This window comes from Mchenga conophoros, linkage group LG18 (assembly GCF_057382185.1).
Source record: "Mchenga conophoros isolate Kocher_MC1m ecotype Shallow Benthic linkage group LG18, M_conophoros_male_GT1.1, whole genome shotgun sequence".
Taxonomy (NCBI): Eukaryota; Metazoa; Chordata; class Actinopteri; order Cichliformes; family Cichlidae; genus Mchenga; species Mchenga conophoros.
The window spans coordinates 16520429-16542615 of record NC_140543.1 but is presented as its reverse complement, the minus strand read 5'-3'; the positions used below and the strand labels follow the sequence as shown (position 1 = coordinate 16542615).

At 40.3% G+C, this 22187-nt stretch overlaps 2 protein-coding genes across 3 annotated transcripts; both read left to right on the top strand.

Moving 5' to 3' along the window:
* Positions 1-3845: 3845 nt before the first annotated feature.
* On the top strand, positions 3846-6307 carry higd1a (HIG1 hypoxia inducible domain family, member 1A). Its single transcript, XM_085255162.1, has 4 exons — positions 3846-4003; positions 4497-4571; positions 4713-4847; positions 4982-6307. The coding sequence occupies exons 2-4, from the start codon at positions 4502-4504 to the stop codon at positions 5056-5058; spliced, it is 282 nt and encodes a 93-aa protein (XP_085111288.1). The 5' UTR covers positions 3846-4003; positions 4497-4501; the 3' UTR covers positions 5059-6307.
* A 3460-nt stretch (positions 6308-9767) lies between these two features.
* ccdc13 (coiled-coil domain containing 13) lies at positions 9768-21089 on the top strand. 2 transcript variants are annotated; one of them, XM_085255285.1, is made up of 13 exons: positions 9768-9907; positions 10143-10335; positions 11422-11570; positions 11678-11820; positions 11909-11992; positions 12087-12203; positions 12317-12421; positions 12583-12753; positions 13628-13804; positions 14553-14759; positions 14871-14980; positions 15487-15549; positions 18239-21089. In XM_085255285.1, the coding sequence occupies exons 2-13, from the start codon at positions 10148-10150 to the stop codon at positions 18318-18320; spliced, it is 1596 nt and encodes a 531-aa protein (XP_085111411.1). In that variant the 5' UTR covers positions 9768-9907; positions 10143-10147; the 3' UTR covers positions 18321-21089. The 2 variants fall into 2 exon arrangements, with proteins under 2 accessions (XP_085111411.1, XP_085111412.1); XM_085255286.1 differs by having other exon boundaries at positions 12090-12203; positions 18239-21082.
* The last annotated feature ends 1098 nt before the right edge of the window (positions 21090-22187 follow it).

Genomic DNA, 22187 nt, shown 5'->3' with positions numbered 1-22187 from the left:
TGGCATATAATTGGTGGTAACTGGACCATAATTGCATGAAGGAAATACCACAGGCTCATTAGGACTTGAAAGATTCTTTTGATGTTCATTCTCAAGAAAGCTGAACACAGCGCAGAAGCTTTTGGAGAGGCACGGCCAACTACTATTGTTAAGAAACAAACAATTTATTCCTCTGCTTCAGATAACGGGCTTGTTTGGGGTGTAATTTACAAAAAGTAAAGTGCAGTGAAATCTTTTACATCAGGAATATAGGCAACTATTTTTTGATACAACAACAAACCAATCATAGTATATAAATTGAGTTGATGATATTAAATTCATCATAATAAGTAATTTTCTAATCAAATACTGTGATTTATTCTGGCACAGTGAAGCCTCCACAGTTCTCGTTCTCAGTGTATTGTTATTAGATGGAGAGGTTCGATTCACAGAGTTCTTTTTCTTTCCTTTTTTTTTTTTGTTCCAGCAGCATCATGGAACAGCATATGCAGCACGTTGCAGGCGTTGCACGTGACTTGAGGCCACAGTTACGTCATCCCCGAGATTAACACGAGAAGCAAAAGGATTCCCTTACACCTACTTCCGCGACCGGTTAAATAGAGATTAGTTCACACCATACAGCTCTCTCGCTTCGTTAAAACTGCAACCCAATAACACACATTAGAAAACAACAGGCAGAGAGCTATTTTGCATCATGTGTCCCCATTTTTACTTTTTATTCAAAGGCGTTTTACCGATCTCACGTTGCATTTAGGACACCTCGGAAACAAAACGTTTCCTTACAGCAATTCAGTGAATTAGTGTCAGGCGTGGCTCTTTTGTAGCCCCACCTCCTCACATGACCAGGAGAACAAATCGAGTGGGAGGGGTCATCATGATGTCTATCATTGGCTATCCGATTGTTAAGTGATGACGTGACGAATCCTACTTCCGGGCCTAAAGTAGTCTGCGTTTAATATGACTTTTGTGTTGTTAACATGTTTAATGTTATGTATTTTCTTCTATTTAATCTCAAAAAGCTCCCAAAACAGTCAGTGATCACTGTTGACCTCCCTCGGCTTTTATTACCACTAATCATTTATTTAAGCTCAGTTTTTAAAACCTTACGATACAGCCCAGCCCATGCAGCATATATGAATGACTAACTATCTCAGTTGTTCTCCTGGCTGAAGTTTGGTCCTTTTACAGCATCCTGCCATGCGATTACATTTGTTCCTGACCACCGAGAACACTCACGTTAACTTTTATCGAGTGGAAAAAAAGTTTGCTTGTTTATATTATGCTAACATAGCTGTGTCGCTAGCGGTCACGTAGCACATCATTATATACCAGCTAGCCAAACTTCAGTAACCCTACAAACGTCACTGCTGTTTAGTTTTCTGTCTTCATTTATGTTGGAAGTGATAGCAGAGCTGTACGTTTTCATTTGTTTCCAAAACCCCGCAGTCAGGACATGCTATATTGTATTTAGATAGAAGCTAGCGAGCTAACTATCTGCTAACTTCTAACTCCGTTAAATGTCATAAATTCCGTTTTCATGGATGCCTGGATGTTAAACTCAATTGTTACACCTGGTAGAGCAGAATGCTGATCATTTTATTAAAGATGAAAGACTTTAGACAGTTTTTCAACTCTCAGTAATGCCATAGTGATCGTTTGATGTATGGACCTGCAGCGGAGTTTAGGTCCAGACACGGCTAGTGACGTCAGACTGAACAACCGGATTGAATTTACTACTCTATGTAATGTTTATACATCTCTCTCTCTCTCTCTCTCTCTCTCTCTCTCTCTTTTTAAACTTTTAGTTCTTGCCGTTCTGTTAGCCAAGCCACCAGAGTGCACCAGTTGTCCTTGTCTTTATACAGTCATGGAGCCTCTTATTCAGAATTCATTTAAGCATTTTCTTTGTAATCTCATCAAGATTTTCGATCTTTTACATTACTAACATCCCCCCCCCCCCCCAACAAAAAAACAACAACAACATCAAAATATTTAATTATTATTAAATAGTGATAAAGGGTGGCATGGTGGTTCACAGCAGGTTCACTTCTGTGTGGCGCTTACATGTTCTTCCAGTATCGAATGACTTATCATTTCAGTTTAAACTGTAACATACTTATCCTGTATTTCAGTGTACTTAGCATTGTCCAAAAAGAAACTTGATGTACGAAGGTGTGCAAGTGTATGCGATTGTTCGAAAAGGTTCTTGAAATTCTTTAACACTTCTTTTGCCATATAATAAAATATCTCCAGGATTAAAGGGTCTGGCCCACTTATGTCCCACACCATGTAAAATGAGTTTGACATCCCTCAAACACAGAGGAGCTCCCTGACTCGTCCGCCAGACTTCTGTTTGCTGATTTCTCATCAGTGTTCAACACTCTGCAGCCTCATATCCTGGCCACTAAACTTTCCTCCTGATTTCACCTGGATGATCAGCTAATCCTGTGGATATTGGACTTTTTGACCAACAGGACTCAGAAAGTTCGGGTCAACAACTCTCTTTCCGGTCTCCGTTCCACCTCCACTGGCTCCCCCCAGGGCTGTGTGCTCTCCCCCCTGCTCTTCATCCTCTACACCAATGACTGCAGATCCACACAGCCCAACTTTCACCTGGTGAAATATGCTGATGACAAGGTTCTCCTGTCACTGCTGTCAGGCCCCTCACAACACCATGGGCCCATTCTTCAGGAGTTTGTAGTTGTGTGACAGCTCCAAACTTGAACTGAATGTGAGCAAAACCAAAGAGATGGTGGTGACCTTCTCCAGTCCTATAGGCAGAGGGAGCTGGCTGCTTCAGTCCCCACCACCATCCATGGGAAGCCAGTGGAGGTAGTTGAGGAGTACAAATACCTGGGAACCATCTTTGACAACCTCCTGATATTCTCTGCCAACATAGAAGAGATTTTCAGAAGGTGCCACCAATGGCTATACCTCCTTGGGAAACTCAACTCCTTTGGAGTCAGCACACCCATCATGATGACTTTTTACTATGCCTTCCTGGAAAGCATTATGACCTTTTCCATCACCTGGTGGATCCACTCCCTCAGCCTTCAGAAGAAGAACAGACTGCAGCACACTGCATCAGTGTGCTCTAAAATCATTGGCCTGCCTGTCAGAACTCTGGTACAGGTTTTCAGCCAACAGGCCCTTAGACAGGCAGCCTAAATCATCAATGACCCCTCTCACATTCTTCACCCCGCATTTCAATGGCTCCCCTCTGGGCGACGCCTCCGCTGCATTTCCTGCAGGAGAGGAGGAGAGCAACCTTTGTCCACAAAGCCACCCTGCTTTTTAACTCCAGCCAATAAGACCATTTTCCACACCCATAAACATAAACTACTCTACACTCTTTTTATACTGCCAACACTTTACTCACTTACAGTTATTTATTCAGCTCTCAGTCGCTTTAATTTTAAATCTGTGTCATTTTAAAACTGTATATATACTGTATATTCTGTGTATTTATTATCTCACTACTATTGCCTGTTTATAACCTGTCCTTATCTTCAACGTCATGCTGCTCTATTGTGTCTTAATTGCCCCTTGGGGATAAATAGTCTTTCTGATTCTGATCCCTGACCAACAGCAATGACAGTATAGTAAACTGAAACAAAACCAGAGCACATTAACACATACAGAGAGTGCTCCAGCATATCCTTTGTAGACACACATTACTCTAGGTCACACTGGGTCGTGTTCCACATGTTGTGAAAATGCTAACAGGACCTCATCCACTTTCTCCGCCTTCTTGAGCTTGTAGGTCCAAGGCTTTCGAAGATGTTGCCTGTATTTACTACATTCTCTTGGAACGTGAACACAGCACAGCGGTTGCTGACGTCAGGCATGCGTACGAGGGAACTGTTATGTAGCACGCAGAATGTATCACGTAGATGCCGGCTTATTACTTCCTCCATAACTACAGGCTGCTGCTCGGAGGAGACGTAGATCTCCGCGGATAATTCTTTCACTGGTGCTTCCAGCTAACGACACCTTAAAGCAGGTAAGAGGGAGCCCTCTTCAGTTCGGTGGAAGTGTCTTTACGTGCTTTTTAAAGTGTAGCTCATCTTAACTCTAGAGTTGTTGCTTTTCCACATTTTTCTCCCGCACCACACGGAAAGGCCTCGCAGCTGAATAAAAATTCTTCCCTTTCAAAATATCTAATATTTAAATATAATACTACTTAAAAGTGTCGCGTCATATCAGGCACAGTTGTTTAATGTTAGGTCTGTGAAAGATGGGTCTAGTCCGTGCCCTTCATCTGTCACCTCTGAAGTTTTCATGTCCTGTTAATAGCGACTCTCGGACCTCTTTCGTGGGAACGACTTTTAAAGCCTGATTTTGGAGATTTTTTTTGTGTGAGGCACAGCCTGATACTTCCTGACATGTTTCTCTATGCGTTTTATTGGTTTCTATCAGCACTGAATTAGCTTGCATGCTGTACTGCTACACGGCCAACAAACGTTTGAACTCAGTCGACCTCGTTCTTGTTTCAGGCGAGATGTCTTCTTATGAGGAGAGTGAGTCCAAATTCTGGCGAAAGGCAAAGGAGAATCCATTTGTCCCAGTCGGTGAGTACATATTATGACAAGGACAAATAAAATATGTGCTCAGAAAAGTTTAAGTTTTTGGGTTTATTGAGTGAGTTTTCAGAGGATTTGGGGGATATGTTGCTGTCTTATTTTTGTTTTAGTGACTTTTGCTTTTTGCAGGGATGGCTGGATTTGTTGCTATTGTTGGCTACAGGTTGATGAAAATGAAAAGTCGTGGAGATACAAAAATGTCGGTGCACCTGATTCACATGCGTGTAGCTGCCCAAGGCTTTGTGGTGGGAGCAATGACTGTTGGTGGGTCATCTTTCAGTTCTTACTGCCAAACTGCAACCAGTTCTTTATTTGTGATTTGTGGTTTGAACCTGAAATCATAATACTATAAACACGAGTCATTTTACATGCTTCTTATGTTTTGTTGTTGTTTTCAGGTGTCCTGTTCTCCATGTACAGAGATTACATTGCAAAGCCTATTGAACAAGGACAGAAAGCAACCCAACCCAAGTGAACATGGCCTCTTGGACTCATATTTTATGTCCCTTAGTATTGCCTCATATTAAGGTGTGCACAAGATTTGTTTCACAGATGTCCTGACTTTTTTTATGCACATGTCTTCTGTAAATAGCTGAAACTATTTGATGACACTGTGCATAGTAGGAGTTGTATTGATCCCATCAGATTTTTCTTGGTGTTATTATCCCTGATAGTTTGGGGGCATTACTGAAAGTTCATCTGCTCTTGCTGTGAGTGAAATATCTACAAAATAACAAAATGAAAATGTATAAACTTTGCTGAACATGTGTGTTACTAAGTTGGGCCTGGATTAAAAATTAACCACCAAATGCTACATATTTATTTTTTGTCTCGTATCAGCTAACCATCCCTGTTCATTTCCTGTACTAATACTGGGATGTTTGCCAGATTAAAATTGATTGCACCTGAGCTCATATATTTCTAAATGAGCATCTCAGTGCATTTTGGGTATTTAAAGCCGTTCACAGCACTTGGCTGTCAGATGGAGCAGAGCTCTAAAGTAAAAAATAATGATAGTGATAAAATAACTGATACTGGTGGTGTTGAGCTATCTTATCCTATAGAAAAAAATCTATATAGCCATTATGTTGAAACTGTGTGGAGAAAAAGGCTTTAATTCTGTAGCTTTTATGCAGTTTCATTGTAATGGTGAAGTTCTTTTATTTATTTTTTCACTTCAATTTAGCACTGGCTTCCGTGGAACAGCTATACACTGTGTAGCAGCCTTGTGTTTAATTAGTTGCCTTGTGAAGTTATTCTCTAAGCTAAGTTGTACACAAGTACAGGATGTCATTTTAGAGTTGTTGTTTTTTTAAGTGTTAAAGAAAAAAGTTTTCTTTTGTGTATGGATTTTGGTACCTTGATGTGTTTTGACTGTTAAATGTTGTCTTTGTGCCATTATATTGTTATTGATCACCCATCTTCTGGGTTGTGTAGTACACCTACAGCAGCTAAAACCCTTACAGTTAACAGGAAAGGCTCACAACACTGTAAACTAATGAACTCAGCAGCATGAAAGGACAGACTCTACAGTGATCATAAAGTTCTCCCCAAGTTTGAACCACAATATAACATTGCAGCTTTTTGTTGTTAGGGTCTTTTTTTTTTCTTTCTTTTTTTTTTTTTTTTGAGCTTCTCACTGACAACACAGTTTCTAACAGGTCAGGTAATCTTCTAACCCTTTCTAATTCTACCAAATAAAGCTTCTGTGATTTGCTCAGTCATATGCTGTTTCTATTCACTTTCTTATCAGGGAATGCCTGGCATCATTTTAAGCTGGGAAAAATGCTTTGTCACTGTGACTTTGGAAAGTGTGTAAACAGGCATTTCCTTGATATTCTACCTGACGCGTGCCATGTATCGTGTTACATCCTGTACCGAAAAGAGCACACCTATCAATGGCATGCGTAAACATGCACAGATCCTGCTGTTATCTTCATTTAGTTGTCTTGCACAAAATTATGCAAAAACAGCATCAGTAAGAAAGGTGGTAGAGTGGTGACCTCAAACAGACTCCACATCTGAATGTATGTGAAGTGACACATAGTTAGGGTCCCGTGGCACGGGTGACTGCATAAGGTCCAGGGGCCCAAATCAGCCTGGCTCCAATCTGGACAAAGCTATCCAGTGGGATACTAGAAAATGCCAAGGAGTGCATATATTTTGAACTACAGAAGTTTTAATGCTTTGCCTATTCTTACAGATCCCCACCACCTAGTGTGATCCGTAACATACCAAAGTACAATAAAAAAATTTGTGAGTTCATAAAAAGTTTATATAATAAATTTATAATTACAACAAAGTCTGAGCAATAATCTACCAGAACCTTTTCTGTAACATTACATGTCTATAATGTAGTTTACTGGTCCAGCCCACTTCACATCAAAGTGGGCTGTATGGGCCCACGATGTAAAATGAGTTTGACGTCCCTGCCATTTGGGAATCCATGCCAAATGATCTCTACTAAAAACATGGACTGGATGTAAATACTGGAAATCTTCCAAATGGAAAAAACTAAATAAACATGTTCTTGTGTGTTACCTGTTTCAAATTGCAAAGTCACATCACATTTACCTCTTACAGTTCAACAAAAACTGCTTTGTATAGCAGCTCAGTTCATATATTCACGCAGGATGTTGCCTAATGATGGCCTAAAGCAGTGGTCCACAGAGGCCCACTGGTGTTTGAGGAATGTCCGAATGGGGGAGGTGGGTGGGTTTGTGAAAGCTACAGGTCTTCATTATAATTATTAATTGACAAAATCAGTTCTTTGTATGCAACAAAAATGAAATGCATTATGAAATGCTGATGATCCAAAGGTAATTTTGCACACTGGATGAAACTTTTCACTGGGTGTCCAATTCGATTGGTGATTGGTGATTGGTAGTTCCCTGCTCTCTTGGTGGGCAAGCTGCTGTTAGGGAACAAAAACAGACCAAGAACACTCTCAGTCATGGATTGGCCTCTCCAAGAGGGCGGTGCTCAACACTAATGAAGCAATGCAAGAAAACGGAGCAAAAGCCAGCCAACATTCACAAGGGTTGTGAAGAAGAAGCCTGGAGACCTTTTCCCAAAGACTACTTAAAGAAATGACAAGAAAGCTTGCCTAAGAGAGTCATTTAGGGATGTTTGCCACATTCACATTGTTTGCACCTGAGCCCATTTATTATTAAATGGGCATCCCAGTACATTTGGAACATTTGAGGAAGCTTTTCACAACATTTAGCTTTGTAGAATGAGTAGAGCTCGAAAATAACTGGCACTAGTGGCCTAATATTAACCCGAAGGAGACATTTATAAAGCCATTACAATAAACTGAAACTGGAAAAGAATTTGAGATGTAATTCTGTAGCCTTTATGTAATTTAATTAAAATGAACTCTCTTTTTCATTTTTTTCAATGATTTAAATTTTGTTATTTGTGCTACTTTGATATTATATATATACTTTGTAGTAGCCACCAAAATGTTGTTTAACCTGTTTTGTGCTTTAATTGATGCCTTGTTAAGCTATTCCAAATATGTCATTTCTGGTCTTGAAGTCAGAGTCTTTCAACTCTGTTAACTGATACACTATTATATTATTTGTATTCATTTTTCCTCTAAACGGGGAATTAACTGCATCATTTTGAGGTATGAAAATGCTTTGTCACTGTGACTATGGGGCTGCTGTGAAAATAGGCATTTCCAAGACATCGTATTAAGTCTACGTGACATCTGCCGAGTATCATCTTACATCCAGTACTGACAGTGTTGGGAAGGTTACTTTTAAAATGTATTCCACTACAGATTAGAGAATAAATGCCCCAAAATGTATTTTGTAATGTATTCCGTTACGTTACTCAATGAGAGAAACGTATTCTGAATACTTTGGATTACTTAATATATTATCATGCTTCTTTACAACTACATGAATGTACTATTGCTGTGTGATTTATTACTATTACTGAAGGTTACTCTCCATACCAACACCAGCTAGATTTTTTAATCTTAACATAAAATGAGCAACAGTATGGTGGACATTAGGTAAGGCTGCGCTTTTGTGTACACCCCCCCCCAATACTGTGTTGTATAGTCTGTCTGCTGTCAGGATGAAGGACATATGATAGCGCTCAGTCCTACATTGTAGCTTTAACAGTCTACTGCTGAAGGAGCTGCTCAGGGACAGATGGTGAGAGTTGTTGTCCATAATGGACATTAGCTTGGCTAACATCCTCCTCCCATCCACCTCCTCTATGGAGTCAAAGTGTCATAAAAGGTCCTTGTAATGTTCTGCACCTCTCAAAAGGCTTCAGCTGACCAGCAGATGAAGACAACTTTGGTCGTTCTTGTACACAGGATAAGAGTTATGACCACTCCAGTTTCCTGTTAAGATTTGTATGTATCTATCACTTCCAAAACTATCCAACCCGTGGATGTTACAGTTACAGGCCTACATTATCACTGCAATATACAGCTAAGCAAAGAGTTATGCCTTTTTGCTTAGCTGTATAGCAACATGAAACAACAGCAAGGATAGGAAGGGGCCTGCCAAATCAAATATGTGGAGCTAACTGCTGTGCTGACCTCTTGTGACTAAAGGAGTAACTCAAAGTAGCTTTGATCTGATCGCATGCTTAAACACCATAGAAGAGTACCTCTGGCTGTGATTAAAACCACATTTACAAAAGATCGTAATTAAAATTAGTTAAAAACACTATACTGGGATGTATGGTGACATAACATGAAACAAATTGAGCCTATCCAAGCTGTCTGAGGGCAAGAGCTGGGGTACACCCTGGACAGATCTAATGTGAAATATATTAAACTAACTAACTAAATTAAAATTTCCAATTACATTTTTTTGTAGTGGTGAACAATCTACAATCCACCGGAGGGAGCTGCAGTACAAGTAGCCTCCTTATTTTCCACTACACTGGAAAATAAAAACAAAAGAGCAAAAGAAGAACAAAAACAATGGAAGTTTCGCAAAACCTAGGCTATACTGAACGAATACTAGCACAGTGCCCAATAAGTTTAAGAAGCACTGCAGATGCAGAAGGTGCTTTTATCTGTCAGTGCAGTTTAAAAAAATGAAGTAAATACATTTGTGCCATAGAAAGTCAGACTTTGAATTAAAGGTGACATATCCAGGGCACAATTAAAAAAATATGTTTTAGCCTTTATAAGCGTCCCCTGGTCTCTATGACTACATTTCTGCTCCCGCGAGATGTTGTTTTAAGCTGAGCTGAGTCCCCGGATGGCAGTTGCTATGGATACAGGAGTTGTCTTCACCTGTGGTGAAGTTTACAACCAATTTGTTTACACGGACCCGACTAATTAACAGGTGAGATATTTTCTCTTCAACTTAATCTCTCTTTAAGGGAACTTTTCGCTTAGGCTCAGAAAATAGTCTTTCGGTACGTACGTACGGTTTACGTACCGTAAACGTCGACTACAGACATCGTATTAAGGGCATTCTCTCTGTGTCAGATAAGAAGCACAACACGACATAATAGTTTAAGCCTCAGCATTGATTCGATTATAATATCAACCTTTAACTTTCCAATGCCATAAATCAGAGATCATGGAGTCTGAGGATCAGCTGAACGAACTGCGGCTTCAGTTTCAAGCACTGCAAAAACAGCAGGAAAAAAGGAAACAGGAGAGGAAAAAGGAAACACAGCCAGACAAGCTCAATGACAGTGGCGCTCAGGATGATTTGGATCTGTCTAACCAAGGTGTTCAGGCAAGCTGTGATGCTCCCCAAAACAGGTGAGACTTAAATTAAATGTTTTTCAAGGTATTTTCCATAAATGTTGCTACATAAACCACTATGAAGGAATATATTATTCAAGACTGGAAATCTTTGTCATCTGCATGCAGTCATGTGAAAAACTAAGTGGCTTGCAGCAATAACTTCGAGTAATCATTTTCTGTATGATGAATTTTGGCTCACTCTTCCATACAGCAGTGCTTTTGTTCTTTGAGGTTTGCAGGGTAGGTCCCATGGCCTGATAAGTCAGGCTGAGGTCTGAACATTGACTTGAATTGCAACACATTCTTTTGTTGTTGTTCAGTCAGATTTGCTGCTGTGATTGAGATCATTGTCCTGTGATTGCATGATCAAATTTCAACCAAGTTTGAGTTTTCAGACAGATGTTCTCACATTTGACTCTAGAATACTTTGGTACTGTATACAGAGAAGCAGTGACTGCAAAGTGCCCAGGTCCTGTGGCTGCAAAACAAGTCCAAATCACCACCCCTTCACCACAATGTCTGACAGTTGGTATGAGGCGTTTTTGTGCTGATATGCTGTGTTTGGTTTTTACCAAACATGTTGCTGTGCATTATGATCAAACACATCCACTTTGGTGGACATTGTTCCAGAAGTTTTGTGGTTTGTTGAGATTCAACTCTGCAATGCCATGCCATGTTCTTTTTAGAGAGAAAAGGCTTTCTCTTGGCCTTTCCAAACAAGCCATACTTGTTCAGTCTTTTTCTAATTGTATTGTCATGAACTTCAATATTTAACATGCCAAGTGAGGCCTGTAGATTCTGAGCGTTGCTAAGTCTGTCCTTGGGATGAATTTGCTGGGACACCCACTTTTTGGAAGATTGTGGCATCTGAATGGTCCGGACCAGTAAACTGCCAAAATTTCTGCTTTTCATAGCGCTCACACTTTCTGATGATCAGTTAATTGCACATGGCTGCCACTAACCCATTTAAGGTAACCACTAAAGGTGGACTCAATTTTTCACAGGACTGTACAGAATCCCATGAAAACTGTCATTTTCACATGGTTGTAAATAACCATTCTGTCATGTTACATTCATCCTTGTTCATTTTGTCTACCATAGGCTGTTGCACATTCAGAATAAGGCCCTCCTTGACCAATTGAGAGAGCTAAAGGATGAAAATGGTCGGCTCTTCAAACTTCTGAGCGAGAAGGATTTTGAAATTAAGCACCTGAAGAGGAAAAGAGACGAAGAAAGACTGGCTTTAGCAGGTATAATGTAAATTGTTTTACTCTTTTTTTTTTTCTTTTTTTTTTTTGCATTGAGATGTTACAGACATGTGACAGCTTCTTCCTGCTTCATCAACTCATCTGTTTAGGTACTTCAGGCTTGGCAGGAGCTGTAGCTGCCACCAAGATTGTTGAGCTATCCAAGAAGAATAGAGAACTAACTGCTGAAATTGAGCAAGAGAAGATTAAATGTAAGCAAAACGGCAACAGAATCAAAGAGCTTGAGAGAGAGGTAAAGTTTTGCTTTATGTGTATCATTTGAAATAATTTGATGCATGAAAATTTGTCCTTCTCAGAAAAACTGTTGTGACTTTCTGTAGCTGCAGGCCATGCTGGTACATGGTGTACCTGGGCAAAAAGTAGATTCAAAGTCACCAGTTAAGATCTCATCTGAAGAATGTGAGGTAAGGAATAATAACAAAAGGAACATTTTGCTGTAGGGTCCTAACTAAAATAATGGCATCACTGAAAGGATCATTTATGACTTGTTTCTGAAAGCAGGAAAGTGCACTGGTTAAATCTCTGCAGGAAAAATTAGCAACTACCCAACTGAAGGTGACTGAGTATCGCAACCAGGTGCAGTCTGCCAAGCAGGAGTTGAAAATGGCACAGAAGGTAGGAGACTTACTTTATTTTCTGTCTTATATGCAATCACTCAAGAAGAATATTTTATATCTGAATGATTTTTCACAAGTGACTTATAGATTCTAAAATATGAACTACTTCAGGTTCTGATTAGTGAGATTGGAGAGGAGGTCAACCTTCAGCAATTACTAAGCTGCCCTGGGAGCTTTAGAGGTCGAGCACAGCAGATACTGGCTCTGCAGACAAGGGTAGGTTCAAAATTGAAGTTGAACTTGATTTTACATAAATGTATTTTAAAGTTACAACATTATAACCAATGAAGTGCTTTTCAAAATAGTGAGTTCACAGGAAAGCATTTAAAAAAAAAACCCTGAAACTGAACTGATGATGAACAAAACTTGAACAACAGGTACGAGAGCTTGAGCAGCAGCTGAACAAATCAACACAACAAAGGCAGTCAAGTGTTCTGAGTGGAGAGGAAGAGTTTCTGGGCATGGGTGTTCTTCAGAAAACTCCTCCTCAGGAAAGAAATGTCAGCTACATCCGCACTATAGAGAAAGAGAAGAGGGTAGCCCTTGAGGTATGTATAGCCACAACCACAGAGGCCTGCAGACCAACCATCAGTTGCTTGGCGAAAGTGTGTGTGTGTTTTTCTTTTTTTTTTTTTACCAATGCCAGCCACTTATTAAATGAAAATTTGAATTTCAGAGATATATAAAAAGTTCTTATTTCAAACTGACTATGAGAAATGGGTCCATGCATTCATATCAAGCAGGTTAAACTGTATTGCTGTAAGAGAGTCCTTACACATATGCTGTAAGTTCAGCATTTTATTAGCACTCAAGGAGCGAAGTCACAACAGTGGTTCCAAGTTCAATGCAGAATTACATTTAAAACCCTTCTATTAGTTCATAAAGCTCTCAATGGCTTGGCACCCCCAGTACATCTCTGACTTGCGCAGCCTCTTTAACCCAATTAGACCTCTCAGGTCAGCAGGTGCAGATCTTTTGGCTATTCCCAAAATTAGATTTAAGTGTGCTCAGGTGCTTCAGTTACTGTGGTCCTGTTGTTTGGAACAAGTATCCCACTGACTTGAGGTCAGACAGACTCAAACCATGTTATCCTCACAGGCTTACAGTTAATAATTGTGTGTGTGTGTGTGTGTGTTGACTTGTATTTTATGTCTCTGTGTTTTTAATCACCTTGAGCCAGTGCAAACCTACATACGTTTTTCTGATTTCATTTCTTATGTTAAGAAAACAGACTTTACATGTAATCAAAAAAAGAAACTGCCATTTAGTGCCTGCTGGAAGTCACGTGCATGTTGGATTGTGAGAGGGTTGTTGACTGGTCTCTCTGTCTGTTTAACTGGGACTTAGGCAATGATTTTATATGAACATAGACATTACATTGTTAATGTGCTAAGGCCCTTCTCTCCTTCCACAACTGTGCAGAGGCTCTCAGTGGATTATGAGGCGCTCTTGAAAGAACACAAAGATGTGAAGCAAAAGCTGGAAGCCTCTAAAGCCAGGAGCAAAACTCTATCTGCTGAAGTCAAAATTCTGAAGCATCAAATATCAACCCTGATGGAGAAGGGGAAACACGATGATGAGTTCGTGGCTGCTTTGATGGTAAGAAATTAGACTGGAGACAAATATCTGGTTAGAGTCGTATAGATTCTACCTTTTAATAAATGTATATATTAATAAGAAAGTAGGTATTGTAAGACTTTAAATAAGGTATCTCATGCATGATTACACTATTAATAGTTTTGTTAAATACCATGGCAGTTAGTACCTATGCCGGCTTGTACACATACACAAGAGACACGAGAGTTCTTCTTTACTGATGTTTACTGTGCTTCTCTTAACGTACACAGGTACACCGTAGAACTGGTGAATACAAATGTACAAGAAAATTATATTTCAGCATTAAAACATATTACAATATAAAATTCACAAAATATAAACAAACATACCACTTTGGCCTGCAAGTAGACAAACTGGTGTAACTGGAACTTAGGGCTTATTTCTTCTTTCTTAGCTTGACTTTTACACGGCTAGACCGTCACCATGCGCAGCTTCTCTGACCTTACTTCCCAAAACAGGAAGTGACCTCTGCCCTTACCTTATACCAAAAAAGGAAAATGTTAACACAAAAATAAAACATACAAAATAAAATGCGTTAGTTACATTATCATTACAAGAGCTCCGCCTAGTGGTCAAATACTAACATTTCACCAACTGTTACAGTACCAATTTCACTTGACATTTATGAGTTGAAGTCAACATACTGCAAAGTAGAGGATATCCTGTGATGTGTCCATGCTTTACTACTACTGTTCCTATAAAGTGTGTATATCTTTTCTACCTCTGGCAGAAGCAGCAGGCCCAGATGCAGATGGTATTAAAACAACTCAGCCAAAAGCAAAACGTACAGAGCAAGGTGATGCAGCAGAGTGTAGGACAACAGCTGAGCAACATACCTTCAGAGCACAGTGCTATCATCCAGAGATTTAAGGAGATACTTGCTGAGAAAGATGCCATTATCAAAAAACTACAGAAAAAACAGCAATTCTCTGATAAGGTAATCAAGAAATAATTACCAGGGTTTTTTTTGTTTTTGTTTTTTTATTTTTGTGCATTCTCCGAGATTCAGCATGAGATGTCTGACCAGCAATTAAACGTGTGTTTATAGGTGTTGAAGAACGATGATGTGCACAGACAGCCCAGCATCAGGATAACAAACTGTACTTCTGCTGTTTCCCCAGAAGAGGGAGACATTACCAAAAGAATTCCATCTTCAGGGTACTTGTGCTGGTTTAATATCTGATAATCATTAAAATATGCTTATTGTTAGTTTAGCTTAGTGGGTCCCAATCTGTGGGATATGGATCCATTGCACGTGGTGAGAAATAAAATATTTAAGCCAAAAATTACTTAAGTAAGATTAAGCTGGGAACCTTTTTTTTTTTTTTTTTTTTTTTTTTTTTTTAGGTTTGAGAAAGAATTATGACGTGTTGAGTAAGAACTGTTTTAGCTTCATACAACTTTGAGGAACCCTGATTTACTTCTTTAGGACAGATAATTTTTGTTCATCTCGTCTTCTGTTTTGCACTTGAAACCAGCCTCTGAGGCTAAGTGTCACACATAGCACTGATATCTCTCGTCTTGTCTAGAAACATAAAGCTAAATAATTACCTAAGGTTAACATTGGGGTGCACTGTTATTGGCGTATTGATGACTGTGATGTTAAACACTTCTGTATTCCTGTGGGATTTCTGTTTACCACCTTCAAATGTTTTGTTTTTCAGTTCAATTTCTAAATTTGGTCACAAACTGGTGCTGCCAGCTGTGGGAAGTGGCATAGAATTCACGTAAGTTTAATGTGTACCATGTCTGCTCTGTACTGACATGGGCATCACTATGAAATTAGTAAACAAAATTCCTGACTGTGACATGATAACCCAAGTCCTCTTTGTGGAGAAGGACTAACAAGCTTGAGAGGTCTGTAGAATATACTGCAGATGTTCTTTAGTTGTTTTTTTTTCTTCTCTTCAGTCTATCGCTCACAGTGTAATTCTGTCAGTGGGACAGGGTTGTGAAATGCACATCTTTGTGTGAAAGTATAGATCGAAAAATACCACTTCACCTGAAGGCTTAAAACAGTTTTGATTGATTCCTCCAAAATACCCAAACAAAAAAAAAATAGATAAAAACATCGAGCAAGCAGCACAGGTCATGAAATGTCTCCAAAAGCGAGATAGTTTTCATTTTCTTACAGAGGATCCAGATTGCTGTAGCTAACAGCTCTCCAGCTTGATCTGGAACGGCATCTTTATGCCACTGCTGCTGGCTCTCTTACTCGTCAAAGATGGTGATGAAGGAGTGCTTTATTGGTGAAAAAAGGCCAGTTGAGTCGATACCCATGTGGTGGTTGTTGGTTGTTTGGTTGTTTTGTTTTGTTGGGGTTTTTTTTGCAAATGAAGTGGTCGGATGATTCACGCAAATGTTCTTTCTTCACATTTCAAGTTTGCACTTTTGCGTACTGCACAAAGCTAAAGTAGCCCATTTTATTTTCTTGTCAGTGTAAAAATTAAATGCTATAATGCTGCACAACTAAAATGTTAAATCAGTTTGTATATTTCCATCCCAAGATTACAAACACAGGGAGGCTATTTCTGTTGGTGTTTGTTCATTTTATTTATGCAGTGCACACCACAGTAATGACTGTGGTGTGCACTAATGAGAGCGTGGTGGTTTATTTTACAGTTTTCAATTTAACGTCAGAAATTTAATGGTGCAAAAATGAAACTTTATATAAAATTACACATATTTATCAAGCTAATAGCTTGTCTGGGTAAGTATAATCTACAGTGGGGCAAAAAAGTATTTAGTCAGCCACCGATTGTGGAAGTGCCCCCACTTAAAATGATGACAGAGGTCAGTAATTTGCACCAGAGGTACACTTCAACTGTGAGAGACAGAATGTGAAAAAAAAATCCATGAATCCACATGGTAGGATTTGTAAAGAATTTATTCGTAAATTAGGGTGGAAAATAAGTATTTGGTCACCTCAAACAAGGAAAATCTCTGGCTCTCACAGACCTGTAACGTCTTCTGTAAGAAGCTTTTCTGTCCCCCACTCATTACCTGTATGAATGGCACCTGTTTGAACTCATCATCTGTGTAAAAGACACCTGTCCACAGCCTCAAACAGTCAGACTCCAAACTCCGCCATGGCCAAGACCAAACAGCTTTCGAAGGACACCAGGAAAAGTATTGTAGACCTGCATCAGACTGGGAAGAGTGAATCTACAATAGGCAAGCAGCTTGGTGTGAAAAAATCAACTGTGGGAGCAATCATCAGAAAATGGAAGACATACAAGACCACTGATAATCTCCCTCGATCTGGGGCTCCACGCAAGATCTCATCCCGTGGGGTCAAAATGATCATGAGAACGGTGAGCAAAGATCCCAGAACCACACGGGGGGACCTGGTGAATGACCTGCAGAGAGCTGGGACCAAAGTAACAAAGGTCACCATCAGTAACACACTACAACGGCAGGGAATCAAATCCCGCAGTGCCAGACGTGTTCCGCTGCTGAAGCCAGTGCATGTCCAGGCCCGTCTGAAGTTTGCCAGAGAGCACATGGATGATACAGCAGAGGATTGGGAGAATGTCATGTGGTCAGATGAAACCAAAGTAGAACTTTTTGGTATAAACTCAACTCGTCGTGTTTGGAGGAAGAAGAATACTGAGTTGCATCCCAAGAACACCATACCTACTGTGAAGCATGGGGGTGGAAACATCATGCTATGGGGCTGTTTTTCTGCCAAGGGGACAGGACGACTGATCCGTGTTAAGGACAGAATGAATGGGGCCATGTATCGTGAGATTTTGAGCCAAAACCTCCTTCCATCAGTGAGAACTTTGAAGATGAAACGAGGCTGGGTCTTCCAACATGACAATGATCCAAAACACACCGCCCGGGCAACAAAGGAGTGGCTCCGTAAGAAGCATTTGAAAGTCCTGGAGTGGCCTAGCCAGTCTCCAGACCTCAACCCCATAGAAAATCTGTGGCGGGAGTTGAAAGTCCGTGTTGCTCGGCGACAGCCCCAAAACATCACTGCTCTCGAGAAGATCTGCATGGAGGAATGGGCCAAAATACCAGCTACTGTGTGTGCAAACCTGGTAAAGACCTATAGTAAACGTTTGACCTCTGTTATTGCCAACAAAGGTTATGTTACAAAGTATTGAGTTGTATTTTTGTTATTGACCAAATACTTATTTTCCACCCTGATTTACGAATAAATTCTTTACAAATCCTACCATGTGGATTCATGGATTTTTTTTTCACATTCTGTCTCTCACAGTTGAAGTGTACCTCTGGTGCAAATTACTGACCTCTGTCATCATTTTAAGTGGGGGAACTTGCACAATCGGTGGCTGACTAAATACTTTTTTGCCCCACTGTATATTTGTCACTCCAAAGCTGTGTCTGTTAAGAAGAATTCCGTTGCATTAACTCTAATGCAATCCAACATTTGTCTTACTCTTCTAGAGAGAAAGTGATGAGCCACACATGTTTGGAGGCACAAGCACCAAGAGGAGCACCACAGGCCAGTGATCCTGGAGGAGTTTGAGAGGCCAAAATTAGATTAAAGTAAACACTGTCCATGCAGCATGGCTAGGACTGATATGCCAAGGCTCAGTGACAGCATGATGTGACAATATCAGGATTTTTTTTTTCTTCTCTTTTTTTTTTTTCTTCTTTTTCAATTTCCCCCTTATCTTTCTTGCACGTGGCTATCACAGCTCTGTCGGCAGGAGCAGAGTCCCTGAGCACCATGGAGTTTCTGAGCAACAGGAACTGTCCACAGACAAACCTGAACAGACTGTCCAACAGTCCAGAATTTGTAAACACTTTATTTCTTTGACAACACTGCCTTAAACTGGTTCTGGTTCAGGAGTTTTCTTTCTCCAACCATAAGAGTTAACCAGACGACAGAAATAATGATGTGCGGCGGTAGACACGCTGCAGATAGCAGTGCTCATTCTGCCCGTCACATCAAGGTTGCACGGAGATGTTCATGTTGTTCTTGTATGTTGTCTCTTGGCTGGTCATTCAGCTGGAGGAAACGCGGGCGCTGAGGGCATCCCTAAAGAGCACTCTCCACCATGACCTGCAGCTTTCAGTGACGTGATGAGACAAGTCAGGCATGTTTTCCTGGAGGCTCTGTGACAGCACAGACAAGACACTATCCAGGGGAACTGGCTGGTCCCTGCTCAGCCTCACTTCCAGCTGAGCCCTACCTTCTCCTGTCACATGTGACAAAACAGCAGCCTGCAGGAGAAAGGAAAAAAAAAAAACTCTCCTCTTCAGCCACGCAAACATTATATGCATCTCTGACTTTCTCTCCATTTGAGTCCCCGAAAGACAGTTTGCGACGTAAGGTCGGGTGACCTCGGTTTAACGACTTAAGTACCTTGAGTAAAATAGCTTTCAACTTAACCCTGATGGCATCAGACAAGTGTCCCGGGTGATTGCAGGAGCGGTCGGTGCTGATAAGACGTCTCCCCGTGGTTTCACATCTCGTCTGCTCGCTGTTTTATAAATGTCACTGTCACATTTTATTAAATATATGTTTGTCTTTCCTCGGCTGGTAACCTTAAATGCATTACAGGTATCGAGACCAATGCTGTCTGTTTTCAAAGTAAATATTTTCTGTAAACCAAAGAAACATCCAAATTAATCAGTGAAAAGGAACCGAACCCTCAACAAATATTTTCAATACATTGTTTACCTTCATGGCGATGACTTTGGTTGATTTTTTTTCTTTCTTTTTTTAAGGTTTTTTTTGGCTCCATACAGTTGTAAATAAATGTGCGACAGGCCAGGCTAAATAGTAATCACCACAGTTAAGTTCCCAAATCGTTTCAATATTCCTATTAAATATTAACACTAATCATTTCTGACTTGAAACCAGTTTTGTGGGAATAGCGGTTGAAAATAACTGCAAACTCAAGCTGCACAAACTCCCACTGTAGTCCTCTATACATTCCCCAGAGCAGGTCACACATGTACAGTATATGGCTCTTAATCCAAAGGTTGTCTGGATATGCCCAGTGGGAGTGGCTCTTACATTCATACTAACATCCGAGTTATTTTCTTCCGATGTAGCCAAAAGGGTTTCAGCAGAACATCCCCCCCTTTCCTCCCTCTCCACATCACGCTTAATTTAAAACCATGGCTGAGTTAGTGTGCTGCTTCAAATACCGCACTATGTCTTCCAGGACCCTGTGGGAGATTGGCAGGTCCCCATTGGACTGAGCGAGAAAGTGCCACAAGACAAAAATATCAGAGTTTGGACATGATGAAGAAAGCCTTTATGCTCAGAGTAACAAAAAACAGCTTGTGTTTGAATACCTCCTGGATGGAAGGTGAGGCGCTCTTTAATGCAACAGAGTGAGACGTGTCACCGTAAGAGCAAGATGAGAGACGAGCAGATGAAGATTGCCAGATACGTATCAAGTGAGGAAATGTGCGTCAGAAAGGGTGTTGATGGAGCAAATGCTTGTCACGGTCCCTAACTGCGTCTGATTGCCAGGAAAGCGTTCAACTTCATATGGTTTTTTTGCGGGGTCATTTTCAAACTTTGCCACAAAACTGTACTTTATATGAAGCCAGCGTTTGAGCATTTTCGCAAACCTGTAATCGTATATAATTTTAACGCAGTGCATGACTGCAAGAGGGACATCATTTCCATCCTTTTTCAGTGAGCTTTTCTTTTTCAGACATGTTATACTGAAGTTTCAGTTGACCTAATATCAGGGATTAATGTGACTGCTCATGTTGACTTCAGTTATTTAAGAGTGTCATCACTTTCAAATAAATTACACCTTGCCAGACAATTTTATTATTGTTTTATGTAGCTGTATTACGCAGAAAGGTGTAGATTTATTCCAAAATGCCCAATAACCCACCAAACCAAACACAAACTTATGTAAACACAGCATACGTAAACAGCCTCACCTATTTGTCATTCCAAGTTTGAATGACTCCTTTCTCCATCCTTCTCCTCAGAGGTATTCCCTCGTTCTGGACCAATGCTTCCTGCAGACCATTGACTGCATCCAGAAACTAAAGTAAATAGTGCAGCTGTGAACGCAGAGGTTAAAGTTAGCCATCAGTATATGAGGGATCTGTGAACTTTGCTCAGGCCAGAAAACGGTTTGGACCTCTATGCGTCCATTCATCTCCCAGTCCCTCTCATTTACATGTAATGGAAAGAAAATAAACAGCAGGGTCCTAATGTGCTCATTTACAGTAAGTAGAATTAAAGTAATGAGTTTTTATCTTTTCCAGGTCGCGGTGAGGGAAAGGGTAAAGATCAAAGTGTACGGGGTGAGTTAACGACACTGAAATTGATTTTAAAAATCAGGTGCGGAGGTGTTCACTAAAGCCTCGTGAGGCTCGTGAGCAGATCACCTCAGCGTGATACTCATTTGTGCCTCTTGCACCCATATTTCTGTTCATTTTCAAACTCCTTCCTTTGCTTACACTTCGTATATGTACAGTGCAGTGAGTCAATACTGCGTGAGCCCTGTAGTAATTTCAGTTTGCTCAGATATGTTTAAATACAAGTTGCATCACTAGATGGCAGTGTGGTCAGTTAAGTACAGTACTTGATGGCGACTCCTATGTTTTGATCTGAAGCCAAAAATGAAATTAAATGGATCCTGCAGGATTTATGTGACACTAACAGCAAATATGTGCATTATCGGTTCATACAGCAGAGTTTAATTGTCGTTATTGTGACACAGTTGTCATTTAATCATTGATTTTTCCAGCTTTTGGAGTTGATAAAAAGAATGAACACAGTTATAATACAGAATTATTAATACTGGAGACTAAACCAGCTGTGATGTTTTGGTTGAGATGCTTGAGAGGACAACACACTGATTCTGGATCAGGGGGGCTGCTTACAAAAATGCTGTCTTGTGAAAAACTGTAGCTCCTCACAATCTGTGCTCAAAGTGCTCTGTCATTGAAGGCTGCGTTCCCCCCCTCCCCATTCGCTTTAGTAACCCAGTGTTGTTCTCGACTCATGGCTCTTCCACATCTAATCCTCCCGGCAATTTTCTCACTCTAAATTGAATTTTCTCACCATGTTGTATCAAACTTGGTAATAATCAATTTCTTCTGGAACCACTCCACCTTATATCCGATGATGGTCATGGGAAATAAAAAAGGATAAAAAAACTTCTTTGTTTTTATTCAGTATTATTTGCCCAACTTCTTTTGAACACGCTTGTTTCGTCATATGTATGCATCACCACTGGTGCAGATATCCTTTATGTTCCTGCAAGCAGACTTTCTGCCTGACTGCAGCTGCGTGGCAGGACGTCCTTTAACAAGCAAAAATTGTTTAATAAGTCCCTTAGTGAATGCTTCCATGTTAGAGTTGACATTTTGCTCACAGATATGATCACGGTTAATGAGATCTGCA